At 42.1% G+C, this 18,562-nt stretch overlaps 1 protein-coding gene across 1 annotated transcript in view; it reads right to left on the bottom strand.

Annotated features, from left to right (window-relative positions):
* Positions 1-18,562, bottom strand: part of STT3B (STT3 oligosaccharyltransferase complex catalytic subunit B) — a gene marked incomplete in the record, with an annotated part of 781,351 nt that overhangs the window by 363,157 nt on the left and 399,632 nt on the right. The window contains 1 exon segment of the mRNA XM_044066668.1: positions 14,990-15,038. Within this exon segment, the coding sequence (XP_043922603.1) occupies positions 14,990-15,038 (49 nt within the window).

Here is an 18,562-nt window from a genome sequence, read left to right as displayed (position 1 = left end):
TTTTGTCAATTGATGATTCTTGTGGGAGGCAAAAAGATCTATGTCTGGCCTTCCCCATTCTTGGATTATTTCTGTAAAAACTTTTGGATGCAATTTCCATTCGTGTGGATCTGTCATATTCCTGCTTAGGTTGTCTGCCAGCGTGTTTTCCTTGCCTGGCAAGTACTGTGCTTGTAGTTCCATTTGTAAGTCCACGGCCATGTTCCACAGTGACATGGCCAGTCTGCATAGGGGGTAAGAATGTGTTCCTCCCTGTTTATGTACCACATAACTGTGGTGTTGTCCGTTCTTATCAATAGTTGACCTGGTTGTAGAAGGTCCTTGAAAGCTATAATAGCATTTATTACTGCTAGCATTTCTTTTTGATTGATGTGAAGGTGCTTTTCTTTTTGGGACAATTTGCCCTGAATGCACCGGTCTGTCATGTGCGCCCCCCAGGCGTAGTCAGAGGCGTCTGTTGTGATGACTTGATTTGCTTGAGGCTTGCTGAATGGAAGACCTGTGTTTGTTTGACATGCTTGAGCCCACCACAGAAATTCCTTTTGCAGACATGGAATTAGTGGTAGTATTGTTTCCAAACTGTGGCTGTGTTGAGACCATATGTTTTTCAGGTACCATTGTAGTTTCCTCATATGCAGCTTTGCACATGGGATTAGTAAGATGCAAGATGCCATGAATCCCAGAGCCTGCAGGATTTTCCTTGCAGTCAGCCTGGTGCAATTTTCTAGTGTTCTGAAGTATTGAATTAGTTGGCCCTGCTTCTCTGGCGTGAGTAGGCCATCTGGGTGTTTGTGTCCAAATTGGCACCCAGGAAAATTATCTTCCGAGAGGGTATTAGCCTTGATTTCTTTTTGTTGACTGTGTATCCCAGAGAGATCAATAACATTACTACGTAAGCCAGATGTTTCAGAAGAATGTGCTTGCTGTCCGCTTGGATCAGGCAGTCATCCAAATAGGGGTATATTTGATTCCCTTGAAGTCTGCAGTAGGCAATTACTGATGCCAGGCATTTCGTGAATACTCTGGGTGCAGTAGATAAGCCAAAGGGCAATGCAGAGAATTGATAATGGGTTGAACCTGCAAGAAATCTGAGGTACCTTCTGCAATTTTGTCTGATTGGGACATGCAGGTATGCCTCCTTGAGGTCCAATGTTACCAGCCAAGACTCCTTGCCCAGCATGGGAAGAAGTTGCTGTAGAGTGAGCATCTTGAATTTTGGCACGAGTAGAAATGTGTTTAGGATGGATAGATCCAAAATAGGTCTCCAATCTTTTCCCTTCCTTGGCACCAGAAATAGCCTGGAATAAAAACCTTGACCTTGTTCGATGTAGGTACCTCTTGAATAGCTTTCATGTTTATGAGATCTGAAATTTGCCTTTGTGCCTCTGCCCTTTGATTGTGTGGCAGGTTTGGCATGCCTCTCATTTTTGGAAGGGTGTGAAAATGGAATTTGTAGCCTCTGTTTATAATGTCCAGGATCCATTTGTCCTTTGTGACAACATGCCAATTTTTTGAGAATAATGCCAGCTTTCCTACTAAGGGGGCTGCCATTTGAGACCTGGTTTGCATGCAAAGGGGAAAGTCATTGGGTTTGCTTTCTGAAAGATTGCGAGTTGTCCTCACCACCTCTTTGTGTAGGAGCTTGCCATTGTCTGCCTCTATACGATCCTTGGGATTGTCCTCTGCCCCTCGGGCGCCTGTATCTGCCTCTTTGGGGTCTGTCTGTGGCAGGAAAGGACCAGTTTTTGGAAGGCCAATTTCTACTAAAATGTGGGGATTGAACCTGTAGAAATTATTTCACAGTTTGCATTGATTTAGCCTTTTCCTCCATTTTCCGTAATACTTCCTCAGCATTAGCACCAAATAGTACATCCTTTTGAAGAGGGGCGTCTAGTAATTTAGCTTTGACATGATCAGGCAAGGCTTGTTCCTTGAGCCAGGCATGCCTACGTATGACTGATCCTGTAACAGCAGCTCTACATGAGGCCTTTAGAGCATCAAAACCACATTGTAAGGTATGCTTACCCACTTGTTCTGCACTATGCATCAAATCCTGCAACTCCTTCAAGTCTGGTTGTTCAGGTTGTGACATTTTACTTTTCAATTGTGATAACAAAAACTGTTGGTATTTTAGCATATGAAACTGACAGTTTAAGGCCCTCATGGATAAGGTAGCAGAGGTATATACCTTTTTTCCCCACCTTTCTAAGGATCTGGAATCTCTCTCGGAAGGCAATGGATTTTTGGCAATGGAGGCCTTAACTCCCTTGGGGCCCTGTGAGATGGTTTCTGGGTCAGCAGCATGGCTTTTGTATAGAAATTGGTGTGAGTCAGGGACCCTGTAGTACCAGTCAGGCTTAACTGGAGCTGGAGGTAGAGAGTCCGGGTTAAGGCAGGCCTCCGAGTAAACATCATCTAGGATGTCCAAGACAGGAGGTATAGCCAGAGGCCTGTGCTGGGGTAACAAGAGAAATTCCATGAGCCTTTTCTTGGAATCTGAATAATCCTGGCCTTCCCAGTGGAAGTGTTCCCTTAAGGTATGCAAGGTTTCCCCAAATGAGTAATCCTCAGGGGGGGGGGATACAGAAAGGATGGACTCCTCCGCATCAGAGTCTTCAAAAGGGGAGTAAGACTGTTCCTGATCATCAGAGTGCTCTGAAATAATGGAGCCCTGATCAGAGGAGGGGGAATCTTCCTCCACTCTGGGCCTTTTGTCCGGTGGGGGCTGAGAACCTCTGATTAGAGTAATTAAATCCTCAGCCATTTTAAGCATCTGTTTCTTAGGCATGGGGCCTGGAGATGGGCCCTGTGTAGCTGGTCTCTTAGAGTGCATGGTTGCTTTAGACTTTGTGAAAGCCTTGATGGAGAAAGAAGAGGAAGGTCTGAAGACACCTTGAGTGGAGGTGGACCTGTCCACATTCTGTGTTTAACGCCAAGAGTGGCTTCGGTATCTGTAGTCGGCAGAGGCCGCGGACCTCGTGGGTCGGTCCTTGTCTTTGCGTTTTTTAGACAAAACCAGAGTCGGAGTATCCGACGACATAGTATAGTTAAATGCTTTCCCAAAATAATGCTGGGCGAACTCCGCCCGACGCTTAATAGTGCTTTTGTTGAATGTAGCACAAAAGCGACAAACCGAGACGTTGTGGTCTGGGCCTAAACAAGGTATACAGAGGGAATGGAAATCCTTATGCGGTATTTGCTTCCCCACAAGAAATACAATTATTAACTTTGTCTGACATCGGTCTGAGGCAAGAAAAGATTCCCCAACGGGGTACTTAGCTTTTAAGAAGACTTCGGTTTCCAAATTTTCGTAATCTCAGGAGCTGGCCGACCGGCACTTGCGAACTGCTTCTGCTTCGGGCACCGCGCGGCAAGAAAGAATGAAGAAAATGGCGTCGGCTGGTTCCTTTATACCCCTGTCGCACTGACGTCAGGGAAGAAGCGACTACAACAGACGCCGGACCTAGACTTTGGAATTCGGCCGACCGAGGACCCGCCTGACGGCAGGAGAACCCATCTGTTATGACTGCAGCTGTATGCACGATGAACATCAAGTGGATCTCTGGAGTATCCCACTCCTAAGATCTCGAATGGGCAAGATTCCAAATCCTCAATTCTATTAAGAAATTGAGCACATTCACTTTTCCTAGTATGTGATCTGCAGCAGGGTTAATGCCCCTAAGTGTAAATCCAGACCTACACTTCCTCTATGCAGAAGGGGCACAAACATCTGCAATGCCCTGCTTATGTAAAACTCTATGAATCTGCAGTCTGACCAGAAAAGAAAATCTCTGGTCTCACCTACCTTCTCACACACACCAACATACATACATGTCTGGGAAAGAAACACTAAAGGGGGGGGTCAACTACCACAAAACCTTTGGAGAGTCGTCCTGGAGCTTTAGAACCACCCTGGACTATCAGTGGAAAGCACAGAGGAATATTCCCATCCATAGGAAAGGGAATGCATCTGTCTTCTACGCCTGTTTGCAAGCAATCCCGGAGCACATTTTTTTTAGTTATCTGTTGTGAGAGGAAGTAAACAGATCTATTTAAGGTATTCCCCACAGCTGGATCAATTCTCAGGAGACCCAAGGGTGAAAATTTCATTCATGAGCATCTACCCTGATCTTGCCTACCCCATCTGCCACAATACTTTATTCTGATGGAATGTAAGAAGCCTGAAGTGTCAAACTAAGCTGAGTTGCTATCTCCCAAGCTCTCATACGTCTGCAAAGGAAGCAAGATAATTTCTCCAAGTTTATACTCCACATCACTTTGGTGTCTGCAAAAATATGCAGAGGTCCTGGAAACCAGAGATGACATAGGGCTTTCAAAGCACTTACCACTGCCAACATCTGACACTAATGCACTTTTGTCATCTTATCTGTTCCATGTACCTTGCTTTTACCACATCTGAAACCATTTCCCATGTCAGGTTTCAAGAATCTGTTGTGATGGACTGGAGACACAAAGGGGATATGGATTACAACATAACTGATCTACCCACAGCAGAACCTCTCCTCTCCTTACAAACTCCAAAACAGGAGCCTTAAATATAAAGGATACGGAGTCTATACTGACCTAAGGTATCACCGAATTTCTCAAGTGAGGTCTGGCCAGGGGAATCATAATAAGACTCCATATACCTCAGAATCCTGAGAAATTCCTTGATAGATATCTGCTTTTGACGGGGAGGGGGGGGGAGGTGGGAGAGCAGGAAAATCTGAATCATCTCTTACTTCGGCTGGAGAAAAGAGCTCTTCCCAGAAGAGAATGCAACAGCCATCTTATCCTAGGAAAACAATTCTGTGAGATGGAATGAGAGAAAAGTTCACTTGAAACCCAGAATAAGAAAATTTTGAACCCTTTTTAAGGACTCTTGACAAATGGAAAATATATGCAAATACACAACAATCATCCAAATAAGGAAAAATGCGAATACACTGCAGTCTTTAATGCGCAAATACTGCAGCCTAACATTTTGTAAAACCCTTTGGACGATTTAATGTTCCAATGGTAAAGACAGAGAAATTATACTGTAAGCCACAGGCAGAAAGTCTGAAATGTTTGCCAATGGGTATGTCAGGGTAGTCAACTTTTAAATCTAGCTTTGCCATGACAGCTAGTACAGGGACCAGATGCAACATGCTCTGAAAGGAGAACATTTTGAACTCTGGAACCTTTACAAAATAATTGAGATAGAACATGTGTAGTACTGGGCTTCACCTTTTCACTTTAGTACCAAAAAAAAAAAAAAATCCTCAAATAAAATCCTTTATCTATCTGGTCTGCAGGCACTGGTTCTATAAGCTGAGATAACACTAGTTCCAGAAGAGTAGGAAACCGGTATATTGGGTTTACGGATTACGAAAGGCTACCCTAGAATGGAGGAGGGGAGTTCAATTGCCAAGTGTACCCCTGCTGAATGACTGTCAGAACCCAACAGCAACAATATGGTACCACATGGGAAAATGAAGACTTAGGTTGTCAGGGAAGGTGGGAGGGAAAAAGTCTTAAGAGGTAAAAGTCATTCTGACTTAATGGGCTGTCCTTATTTTCGAGAGGCTTTCCCTTTTTTGTAGCCTCCTTGCCACTTTTTTTTTTTTTTTTTAATTCTGCTGCTTATATTGCTTTTTGAAAAAGGGAATAGAAGTGGAAGGAAACATTTTATTTGACTAAAAAGAAATGCTGGAAAATTTGGGTCACTTGAAATTGACTTCCCCCTCTCAGATCACTTTAGCATCTTAGCTGCAAAAATGCTTCATCCAGGGGAGAACCTAAAATTTCAGTTTTAACATATTCAAGATGATTTTGAAATTGTAACCAAGCAAATCTTCTCATGACTAACCAAGTGACAGTGTAAATAACAAATTAAAGCATGTTTAACATGAAAAGCAAACTGAAAGAGACTACATTCAGAGATCTTTTTTGCCTCGAGAGAGAATGTTAACAGTAAACTTGTCCATGTTCAAAGACAAATATAAGCCAGTTTAACAGTCTGAATACTGAAGCAGTAACAGAAAAAAACACTCAAATCTGTCAAAAACTTTTCCAACTTTAATCAGAGAGAATGGTATTAGTATTGGCAATTCGTCTAGCAGAAGCAGCTTGATAATAAAATGACTTAAGATACTGTTTTAAGATTAGAAACTAAGCATTTATGAAAGTCTGTGGTACACTGTATAAACCTAACAGACGTCCTATGGGCAGGAGACTGACTGTGGGATAATAAGCAAAGCAGTGGTAAAGCATTCTTTAAAGCAGACAAAGGAGGAATTCTGACACTACTGGAGAAAAAAAAAAATTTCATTCTAGCTAAAGTTTCAGCAAAACAAAAGGCATTTTTTAAGGAACTTTGAAGCAAACACCTTCCTCAGAAACAGAATCTTCAAACAGAGTAGAAAAAAGCAGAAGCACAACATTCACCCTCCAATTCTTGCTCATTGTCAAAGTGAGTAAAACAGTTTTCTTGTCTAAAGAGGAAAAGGCAACAAAAAAGCAGAAATTAACTCTCCTGTAAATCTTTCCTGTTCATAAAATCGAAACAGGAGAAGTCATTTTTTTAAACTTTTCATCTCCTAGGAGACTCTGGAAAAGGACTGCACCAAGACAGGCACTCTTCGCAGCTCACGCTCCCTTTCCCAGCTATGTGGTATTTCACTAGCCTGCCCCCCCCCCCCCCCATGGGCAAGAGTGGTTCTCTCTTGCTTGTGGAGGGCATCCTTACAGCCACAGAGGCCATGTCTTTCCCATAGTCTTTAGTGGCTGCAGGTGCTACACCACAGATGAAGAGGAAAAACTTTAGTAATACAAAGAACCATAACCAGCCATAGCAGTATCACCCGTCAGCATGCAGGGCACAACCACAGCCAGTCTGATACTCAAAGATTCCATAATTTATTTTTTTGTATGTGGGGGAGGGAAGAACTGCAGACACTAAGTGCTTCACAGGTTCAGCCAAGACTGAAGCACTGAGGATGGATAGTAGAGTCAAAAACAGTTGGTAAACTTGTAAACAGCCAGAAAGTTGTTCTAGGGTGAGAAAATCACAAACACCCCCAAGCATAATATCCCACCCCAACACATAAAAACCTACAAACTCCTGTAGGAATAGGAGTTAAAAAAAAAAAAAAAAAAAAAAAAGAGTTTACTTTTTTTCACAGAAGCATGCACACTAAATATGTCCCGATATGAAGTGACAAGCCCACAAACTCTAGGTTTCCTTAAAAAATACTTACAGAAAAACACATTTTCCTCTGAAAATCAAATGTGGAAGAATCTAAAACAGGGGGATTTAACTGTCCAGCCTTGAAGCACTGCTAGCCAACTGGCAGTACTATGAAGTCTGCCAAAGGGGAGCACAAAAGCTCAAGAGGTTTACGGCACTCTAGCTCCTCACAAGCTCCTGACAGTGTGTGGAGGGCACCCTTAAGCTTTGGGTAGGGCCCATAGGCTACTGCAACAATGTTAATCACAATTTTTACTATCCAGGAGGCACATACTAATGTCAAAGTAGGGCAAGTCCCACTTCAAAGGTATCGGCACTGCACGAGTCTCCCCAAGTATGGGGCTCAAGGATTCCAGACTTCAGTATACACTTGTAGTCTATTACCCACATCTTTACTCCACATAAGCAAAGGACTCAGGTTTTACAGACAGGATTTTTGCCTCACTCTGAATTCTACTTTGACCATCTTCACAGCAAAGCAATTTATCCTTATGTGAGAAATAATGGTGGAGGTCTACAAGGTTTTTAAATGCCCAAAGGAAGGGGAAAACCCCATGACTGGACATCTTCCTTTGAAGGCATATGGCTGGGGCAGGGAAATATGTTTTTCCCAGTTTATACTATTAGCCAACGTAGTGCTTTGCATGCCAACCCCCCCCCCCCAAATACCTGTAAAGAAACCATTTCAATGATTTTTAAAACCCAGGAAAAAGACCCCACCCTAACCTAGCTTCTTACTGCTCTGATTTCAGTTTTGAACCATGACCATAAACTTTTAATGGCTATAATGCAGAGCAGGGTAGCTACTTTTTGGCCACATTAATGCACTCAAAGAATAGTTGTGTAAAATCTTACGATAACAATAGATGTCCTCCTCTTCTATGTGCTGCAGTATCTACAGCAAGAGTGTCCACCTCCGGTTGACTCATATGTCCGACTGTTTTACCAAAGTTAAAATTCTACTGTGAAGGTACGTGTGATGGCCCGCATCTCTCAGTGTACGTCAGCCATAAACAGACGTTTGGTATAAAGCGGACATCAGCACACACCCACCCCAGAACTGAATGCCACTAAGCACCAGTATAAAGGGACAGAGTATCCAGAAGTCAGGCAAGTATCAGGGGGGGGGGGGGCAGAGAGGGAAACCACACTGCAGCACACAGAACAGGACATCTATGGTTATGGTAAGATTTGACAACTATTCTATGTCCTTCTATTCATATGCTGCAGTATCCATAACATAAGGGAGAATGCCAAAGTTCATGCAACAGAAGGGTTGGGAGGAGGAGCAGAGATATTTTCCACAAATCCATGCAGAACAACCTTAGAAAATCCTGCTCTAGACCTGGAGATGGTATCCAACTTGCAGTGCTAGGTGAAGGTGAACAGATGACCATGTAGCTGCCCCCAAAATGGAAGCTGTATTCCAGACCTTTAAAGAAGGCCCCAGAAGACACAGCCCTAGTGGAGTGAGCCTCAACTGGACAAGGGAGATCTTTCCCATTTGTGGTGTAACAGGAGGTAATGGTTTTAGAAATCTAGGAGGAAACAGTTTGCTTGGAAACAGGATGCCCCAAGGCTTTTGGGTGATAAGAAATAAAGAACCTATCCAACTTACAGATGGGCTTGGTCTTGGCCAAATAGTATCTAAGCTGCCTGTGCACATCCAAAAAGTGACGGATCCTTTCACTAGAGGATTGTGGAGACGGAAAGAAGGTAGGGAGACTGATGGCCTGATTTAGGGATAGCTCATTCACTATCTTGGGCATGAAAGAAGGGTTTGTATGAACGCATACCCTGTCCCCTATGGAAAACTGTGAAGGGGGATGATGCCATGAGGGTTTGCAGTTCAGAGACTCCTCTAGCTGAGGTAATAGCTACAAGGATAACAGTTTTCCATGTGCAGTGCTGTAGAGGAGAGTCCTTAGCTGGCTCAGAAGGAGCTACAGTAAGCTTTTCAAACACAAAATTGAGATCCCAAGGAGGAGGGGACTGGCTTCCTTGGTGGTCTGATATGTAGAACTTCTTTCAGAAATAGCTTGACTTCCAACCTGGACGCCAAGGGAGGAGTCAAAGGTAAACATGCTCAGATGGCAAATAAATGTGCTTTGATGGAAGAATATGACAAGCCAGTTTTCATCAGTTCACATAGGTAAGACAGAACCACTGGCAGTTTTGCCAACAGTGGTTGTAAACTATGTTTTTGACACCAGACAGAAAACCTCTCATTAGGATAATTAGGATTTTCTGGTAGTGGGTTTTTTGGTCTCCTGCAGAACCTGCAGCACATCCTCACTGTAAAGGTGTCTAAAGGAAAACAAAGCCCCATCACCCACAGGGTTAGGGTCAGGGTGGATATTTGAGGGTGTATGAGAGTTCCCTTGGCCTGTGTGAGTAGATCCATCCTGAGTGGTAATCTATGGTGATTGCCTTTGGATAGAGGAGAGAAGGGGGAACGAGTGCTGTCTTGGCCAAAAGGGGCTCACCAGCAAGATTTTTGGTTGTTCTTTCTGAATCTTCAGTAGAACTTTCTGAAGAAGAGGGAAGGAGGGGGGTGCATATACAAACATCCCCTTCCAAGGAAAGGAAAGCGCAAATGCCTTCCATGTGCCAAGGATGTATATCCTGATGCAGTACATGGGAAGCGGTCTGTTCATGGGGGAGGCAAACAGGTCTACCTGAGGGGTTCCCTATCGATGGACCAGGTCCAGGAACACATCCCTATTTAACATCCATTCATGGGATTTTGTGGAGCAATCTCCCACGCATACAGAGCCAATCTGCAAAGGATGTATGATTTTGTCCCTCCTTGCTTGTTGATGTACCAGGACTGTGGTGTTGTCTGTGAATCATCTCAGCACTCCTGGTAGGATTCGGGGTTTGAAGATTTGTAGGGCAAAAATTTAGGCCCTCATTTCTTTGATGTTGATATGCTCCCTCAACTAAGGAGGGGTCCAAACATCTCTCACCCTCCAATTCCCTATGGTTGCACTCCAACCCATGTCCAACGCATCCGTGGACAGATCCTGGTTGGGGGGGTTGGAGATGGAGGCCCAGATTTTTGAAATTTGTGAAATTCACCACTTTAGTTCTTTAATCGAACTGGGTAAGAGTAGGCCTACAAACTCTAGAGGATGAAGGTGTTGTTTCCAGACTGTTCTCAGGAACCGCTGAAATTTCCTCATATGTAGCCTTGCCAAGGGTACCATGGGGATGGTGGAAGCAATGAATCCCAGGAGTCACAGGAACTCTCTCTGGCAGACAGATTGTAGTGGAATTAGTCCCTGAAAATAACAGATGGACAGATTTTTTTTCTGGGGGCAAGCAGGCCATCATTTGGACTGAGTATTCTGCAGCCCTGGAAGACATGGTCTTGAGAGGGGGTCAGAGAAGGTTTCTGAAGGTTTAGGGTGAACCCCACACTCCTCAGCAGGGACATGGTGTGGTATAGATGCTTCTGTACTAACCTTGGGGATTAAGCCTGGATGAGGAGATCACCCAAGTAAGGGAATATCTGAATACCACAAAACTACACAGGCAAAAAGGTATAATATGAACATCTGAATACCCCCCATTCTGCAGAAGGCTATGACTGGGGCCAGACATTTTGTGAATACTCTGGGGGCCGTAGAGACCAAATGGCAAAGCACAGAACAGAAAATGTGAAGAATCCACAGAGAACTGAAGGAATTTCCTAAAGTGTGGGTAGATTGGAATGTGCAAGTAGGCATCCTTTATGTCCAATGAAACCATGTAAGCCTGATGGAAGATCAGGGGAAGGAGTGTAGAAGAGTCAGCATGCGTAAAGAAGGGTCCTTGAGAAAGGTATTTAGGTGGGATAAGTCTACGATAGGCCCCCAGGGACCTCCTTTTCCTGTGGACTAGAAATATTCTGGAGTAGAATCCTTTTTCCTTTTGATTTGGAGGCACTTCTTGGATAGTATCCTGGGACAGCAGGGGATGCAGGACTGGGGAAAGAAGGCAGTTTGGTCGTGGGGGGGGGGTTTGAGGGATTCCTCTGAAGGATGCTCTGGACTCCGAACCCAAGAAATAGCCTTGTTTGATGATAGTAAAGGACGAGTCCTGGGTAATCTGCTTCCAAGCTGGGAGGGACAGGGACAGGCAGAGAGGAGGAGGGCTGGACGTCAGATGACATTCAATGACGTCTGAGAGGACGTCTTCCTGAACCACTATTTGAGTAACTCCATGTGGGCATTTGGAAATAAGATGTGCCTCCCCCCGGCGCACGGGTCTGGGACGTGCTAACAGTCCAGCCACCCCCCGCCCCCCCCCCCAGGTACCCATCAAAGGAGGTTCTGTAGTTTCCCATGCGGCTCCTCTAGGCCTTCATCGGCCTCAGGAGGAACACCCGGAATAGAGGGAGATGCCACAGGATCAGGCTGAGGTTTTCTGGCCTTCTTGGTTTGCAGGTCTTCCAAAGGTCCCAACATCAGATCCATATCAGGCACAAGGCTTCAGACGTTGATTCTCTAAGTACAATCTATGAGAAGCAAGACTAGTCCTGAGAGTTTTAGGTATGAAGGCCTTACAAATCTCGCATGATGTATGGTCGTGTTCTGGGCCTAGGCAGAATAAACAGAGCCCTTGTGAGTCTATGTGGAATCTGCCTTCCACGCTGACTCTTGCCCTTCCTACATGAGATTAACTCAAGGATAACAAAAAACCCTACAGGGTAATTATCTGAACATAGGCAAAGCACAACGAAACTTTCCAAGCGAGTGACTACCTAAGCTGGCTGTCAAACAGGCAGCAGAAAAATTCTGAGGTAGGTGCGTGCTGACATCTGCGTTATACCACGTCTGTTTAAGGCAGACTATACAGAGATGTGGGCCATCACACGTATCTTTGCAGTAGCATTTTAACTTTGGTAAGACAGCCGGACGTACAAGTCAACCAGAGCTGGACTTCATGTTATGAATACTGCAGCATATGAATAGAACATCAAACAGAATTTATTCAGGCTGATAAACTTTCCAAAACACAAATGGTGCAGACATATCCAAAACCACACTGTTAATTACCAATATTGATGCAAAAAAAGCCTTCTGACAGAGTGGAATGTAATTTTTTATTTTGTATTTTGGGAGTTGCAGGGCCTAATCAGATTACCTACTTACGGGTTCAGTTGACTGGAACCAGAGAGTTAATGACCTGATATTTTCTACAAAGGACGAGAGATTTGCTCAATAAATGGAAGTCTTTGTGTTTAGAAAAGAGAAGCAAATGTGTAGACAGCAAGGACATTTCCAATTTTGAAGCCAATTTTTTGAAAATGGGGAGCTATAACTTAAAGCAGATTAAGATCCACTACTGAGGAAGATGACTCCATGGATCAGTATTATCAAACAGTGAACAGTTCTACTAGGCAAGTCCCACCCTCTGATCCTCCCCATCTAGTTACTTCCACTTCGGCAAACAGATCAGTCTACTCAATTCAAGGGACTGAAAAGGCAGTCTATCAGATCCTTACAGGGGGTCTTTCACCTAGTATGGATAGATATCCAGCTCAATGGGCAATGCAGGTAAGGTCAACATTAAGCAAGGAACACTGGACTCATAATTAAGGTCTCAAAATATGTAACCAAGGCATGAAAGTACAGTTTTTTTTTTGACTAGCAGTGGCAGTTTAAATTCATCTACACTCCCTCCAGCTTAGTAAGGATGTTCTTGTTAGTCTCCGCTCAATGTTGGAAGTGAAAGAATTTAGGAAGTGGAACTTCGTATTTTTTTTTATTTTTTTTTTTGGAGAGTCTCAGTCTGGATTTATTAAAACCAGAAACTCAGTCTGCCATGGGAGCAATACAGGATTGTCAGGTGATCGACTGACTGCCCTTGACAGTGGGTTTCCTAGGGATGCTTCCTATGAAAATACAGAACTGGTGATCATCTACCCAATTTGCCTACTTGCAAAAACACATCACCAAGAAATGGAAGCCAAGTATTCTACCCTTCCCTCTTGATTTGAAGTGGCTTCTATCAGAAATGAGGGATTTTGAGGTGTCCCCTATATCTCTCCCACTTCATTCCACACAACATAAATGGAACTTAAACAAATGGATAACAAAAACACCTCAACATTTTGCACTGAGGGTTGGATACATATTCTATCAAACTTCCTAACAAGTGTTTTGGCTCTCTCAGTATTTTGGTTGTTACCTTTTTTATTTTTTTTAAGTAAAATATTAGGTGCTTTATGAAGTTGGAATCTCTACTGATACAAACTGAATATTTTTTCTGCATTTATAGGTAGAGTTTTCCTACTGACCTTGTAATCAGTATTATTTTTAATATATGTTGTAGAATTCTTGGACACAATGATGTACTGCTGTAACTTCTGTTCACTGATGGCTTCCTATAGTTATCACTGGTGGTGTTTTTTATTTTTGATGTTCATTGTATAATTCATCAATTTCTTTAATAAGTGTAAGCACAAAAAATGCATTTAAAGGTAAAAATAAGAAATTCAAAGTTAACCTAAACTCAAGGTCTAAACTGCTCTATGATTCAAACACTAACTCACTATGAATGTCTGCTACTTTTGCTGTCACTGAGCAAGGTTATATAAGTAGGGGAAAGTTGATTTCTTAATTTCAAACCTACGCTACAATGGTCTGCAAAAGTACTATAGTCACAATATGTATTATAATTTAAAGAACACGAGGATCTCTATGGTTAATTATTCTACAAGCAACTGAGTTTAAAAAGACGTGAAAAATTAAGGTATTTTTTATATCTGAGCAGAATGTTTAGAACTATTCATTTATTCTCGGAATTCCAAGTAGCTAAGTTTCAGTACTATTCAACATCTGAGAATACAGAATGTTTTTCTTCCTCACTCTTTATATCTGCAAGCCCACTAGACAGTGGCTCGAGCTTTAAAAGCATGGTTCAAGAGGTTCCTTAACTTACTGCTTTAGTATGACATGCATACCTCTACCGTACAGATTTTCACCTTATATTTTGGTCCATTATTCATAAACCTGTGGCTGTCTGGCAAATTAGTGACAAATCATTAAAGATTGAACTTAGAAAATAATGACAGACATTTGAGTTTTAGACTTCATACCCTTCCGAAAGTTCATGCTAATGCAAAACCTGTTATTCTATCAACTTTCTAAGTTTGTAAGATCAATATTTCAAAATTGTCCTTATTTGTACCACTTTTTTATGGCTTTGTCCAGATTCCTTACTCTAAGAGGTTGAGAGGTATGTACAACTGCAGCAAGACCATGGGTGGGGGGAAACATTAAATGACAAAATGGGAGACACCCTACAGAATGTTTAGTACTAGCAAAGAAAACTGTGCCACTATGAAATGCCTACAGATCACAAAAGATATTTAAAGGAAATTCCATGTACAATACCGTTATTCTGCACAGACCGGAAATAACTGTCTGCTTGGATTGTCTTCTGCAATATTTTTTGCAGAAGACCTCAGGATCACAATCCCATTTTCAAAGCACGGTGCATCTGCAACTTTACACACTCAGTACTTTACAGTCATGAGGCTTCACTACTATGCGGCAATACCACCAAAGTTTAAAGATATGCAATTCAGAACTGCAAAGATTAGCTGTGAGGGACGGCAGAAACTACTGAATTTTACATGGATGCTATGTTCAGTGAAGTTGCAGTGAAAAGGTGACTTCCATGCACTTTAAATGAACAGGGAAATACAAATGGCATCAACTTTGACTGTACATAAATGTTATATTAAACAGCATTTAATAAACTCACCCAGTGTCCCAGAGAGAATAAAACCTGCCACTCCATGGTGCAATGTAACCTGCAGAAAAAAAATAATTATGAATACAGAAGTACTGTACATGAAACTGTTACTACAATGTTATCCAAGGATAATTTATCTACTGCATCCAGCCAGCCTCAGTTCAAGTAAAAAGCTGCTACTTTGGCTTACAGAACTCATAGCATACAGAAATCAAACCAGTTTACATCTATCCACCCCCCCCCCCTTTGCCAATTTTTGCATATAGGGTCAGGATGTCACTAACACCGACAGTAATCTAGAGCTAAGATTTACAATGCAGGGTAGCTAGCCCTGCTGTAGTAGTTCTTCCAAACCATACACTCGCACGCACACTCCTATGGTCAATTTAAAGTGTCCAATTCACCTACAGCATGTCTTTGAATGTGGGAGGAAACTGGAACAGCTGAAGGAAACAAAGGCGAACACAGAAGACTTGCAGACTCCAAACAGAAGATACCTCAGTCCAGAATTGAACTTGGGAACCTCTTGCTGTGAGGCAACAACACTATCCGCTGCACCACTGTGACGCCCTCAAGCCAGTTTACATAAGTATGTATACTTTTTATGTTTATGTTTCAAGATTCGTGGCAGCATTTGAAGAAAAGCAGCTCAGAAGTGCATCAAAGTTAAAACACGGTAAGCCTTACTTGTACTTGATACACCACTCTTGTCACTTCAGTCTTTAAATAAACCTTGGACACTAAATTATATTTCTGGTATCAGGATTATCACCTGAAACTAATTTGTCTACCTGGCCCTTTGATTTTACAAAAATGCCCACGGAAAACCACCACAGAAAAAATATTAAATCAAGACGGTACTTAAAGGATAACAATAAAACACATTCACATTAAGTGATGAAAACATCCAATTTAAAGCTGCAACTTTAAATACTCAAGTTGCTGATTTAACAATTTCATCTCGAAAACCTGTGGGAAAGCTCACTAACTCCAACACTTTTGCAGGAGGATAAACTGCTACTGGGCCACCCCTTTCACCTTTAAAACAATATTCTGCTCTCCAATATTAACATTTGGCAAACTACTCCGAAAGAACAAGGATACATTTTCTGTAACTTCCACTTAACTTTCCTTAACAGGGCTGTTCTATTTATGATACTCTGATACCAAACACTTACAGTAAAAGACAATCACTACAGTAACTGCAGATTTAACTGGCTGTGTGGAATAAGAACAGACCACTTGTTTTTCAGACAGCAGCATTCTAAAGATACAACTTACAGATGCAAGAGGAGCACAAAAACAGGAAAAAGGAGATCTGCTTTGCTGAGAGCTACACTTAAGCCCAAGGTATAAAGGAACATAGGTGTGGAATGGAACAAAGGCCCTTCTGTAGGAGACTATCACAAAAGAACGAACTAATATATGCTGCAGTGGTTTGCAAATTAACAGAAACATTGTTAAAGGGAAAATATATTGAAGTTTTCACCTATAAACTGCCTATACAAAGCTAAATGGAGGCGGGTCACTGACCAAAACTCTGATCTGTGATATATAACAATAAGTATCCTGTTTTTTTTTTTTTTGCTTAATTTTACTAGTTATTGCTTATTCTAGATATTTATAGCACTTTTTGTCTGCTGCATACTTTTTACTGTATTTTATAACTATAAATTAATCTGCATGGTTGTACTAAAATTGTCTGCTTCACAGGGCCTGATTAAGCTTTTTACTGTCACACTGTTTGTAAATATTTTCTAGCTAGTTTTCACTGTGTGTAAGGTATAAATTGGAAAATTTCTCCATTTGTTAAATATCTGTTTGTTCTGATTTCCTGCCAAGGAGTGCATCATAACTAATTTGTTTGCAGTTAAAAGCATTCTAGAGAGTCTCCTTGCTATTTTAGCTGTTTAAAACTTATTTAGTGGGTCACTGCTGTTTTTCTACTGTGATAAACATTTCTGTAGTGTTTTCTGCCTAAAACAGTTTCTCACCCTCCCTCCAAATTGGTATCTTCTTCTTACACTTGGTGGCTTTGCAGTTGCCTGCCCCTACTATAAATTTGATCTGGGTCACTCCTCCCAGTCTAGTGTCATTAGCTCATTCTACCCAATACAGAGAACATTTTAGAAGGCTAACCCACGTAGTTTCTTAACCTTGAATAATAATCCCTTCCTGCTTTACTTAAAAAAAAACAAAAAAAAAACAAACAAAAAAAAAAAAAACACTTTGCTACAATCTACCATTGCTAGAATCCCTTTTGTTCTGACAGTGTCCTTCTCAAACAATCTGGAAATATAGAGCTGATAAGTATATTTTTGGCACTTTTTTTTACTGTTCAGAGTTGAATAAAACAATAACTGAATTCAGTTCAGAATACTCTTTGAATAAATTGCATTTATTTCAACTGCATTTGCTTTAATATTGCTAATACTCAAGTGTTCTAGCCTGCACTGCATTTGAATTTTTAGTGCTGTTTTAGCTGCTTTTCTGTATTAAAAAAAAAAAGGTTCTAAGCTTGTTTCCTCCATTTCCTGTAGCTAGTCTAGTCCAGATACAGATTTGCTGTATCCAGGACTGTTTGTAAGCTTCTGAGACCCCCAAGCCTTTCTGTGTTGGAGGGAAGGCTTCTAGCTTATCATTGGGAGTGGTAAGCCCTAGGTAGCCTGTCTACCACAACAGGAGTGGTTTCCGGCTCAGAAATTGTAGTTTATTGGCCGTTTGGGCAGTTTATCTCATTCAACTTTCTGGTTTAAAAGCCTGCATTTGTGCTGGTTTCCCACCTTTCTTGTAACTAGTCTAGTCCAGATACAGATTTGCTGTATCCAGGACTGTTTGTAAGCTTCTGAGTGTGCCAAAACGTCTGCTCTTCAATTTTCCCTTAGGTTTGCTAGTTCTCTCCTCTCCTGTGCTTTTACTAGCTTATTAGTCTAGCACTTTACCAGACTTCTTGTAGCAATTATTGTAGCACACAAAAGTGCTACCAGCACTAAACGTTCTACAAGGAAACAGCTCCAGTACTTATTATTACTGCCTATCCCTCCAGGCATGTCTAAAGGTCAGTTACCTGTGCTTTCTCCTATTAACCTGGTAAACTTTGGCATCCTGAGGCAATGTAGCAACTGCCTCATGTACACTGATGACCCTCTCTCATCTTACCTCCCAACACTCACACTTGCGAGAGATGAACTTGTATATCCAAACTGGAAGCCACTCACGCTCCAGCCAAGACTGGAATAGCTGGTCAAAAGGAGAAGGTCAACACTTGCACCACACCACATGGAACACATAGCCCTCCAGAACACACACCAGCACTGCCTTCACATAAAAACACAAAACCACACACCCACCCTCGCGGAGGCTCTCAATAAAAATCTTCCCAAACAGTACAGGCCTCCAAGGCAGAAACCCACTCTATCCCAAAACACAACACTGATCACGAGATATATAACTCTCCTAAAGTGTGCCACTCAACCAAAGTCCCCAAGGCAAAACAGCATGCCCAACACACTAGTCATAGGTGACTCGATAGTGAGGAACACTGATGTCCCACTCACTAGGTTGAATAAGGAGAAAGTAACA

The sequence above is a fragment of the Protopterus annectens genome, chromosome 3.part1 (genome assembly GCF_019279795.1).
Source record: "Protopterus annectens isolate FY-2018-M chromosome 3.part1, PAN1.0, whole genome shotgun sequence".
NCBI classification, from domain to species: Eukaryota; Metazoa; Chordata; order Ceratodontiformes; family Protopteridae; genus Protopterus; species Protopterus annectens.
Note: the sequence above shows the minus strand (reverse complement) of the source record. Positions and strands in the feature narration are given on the sequence as shown.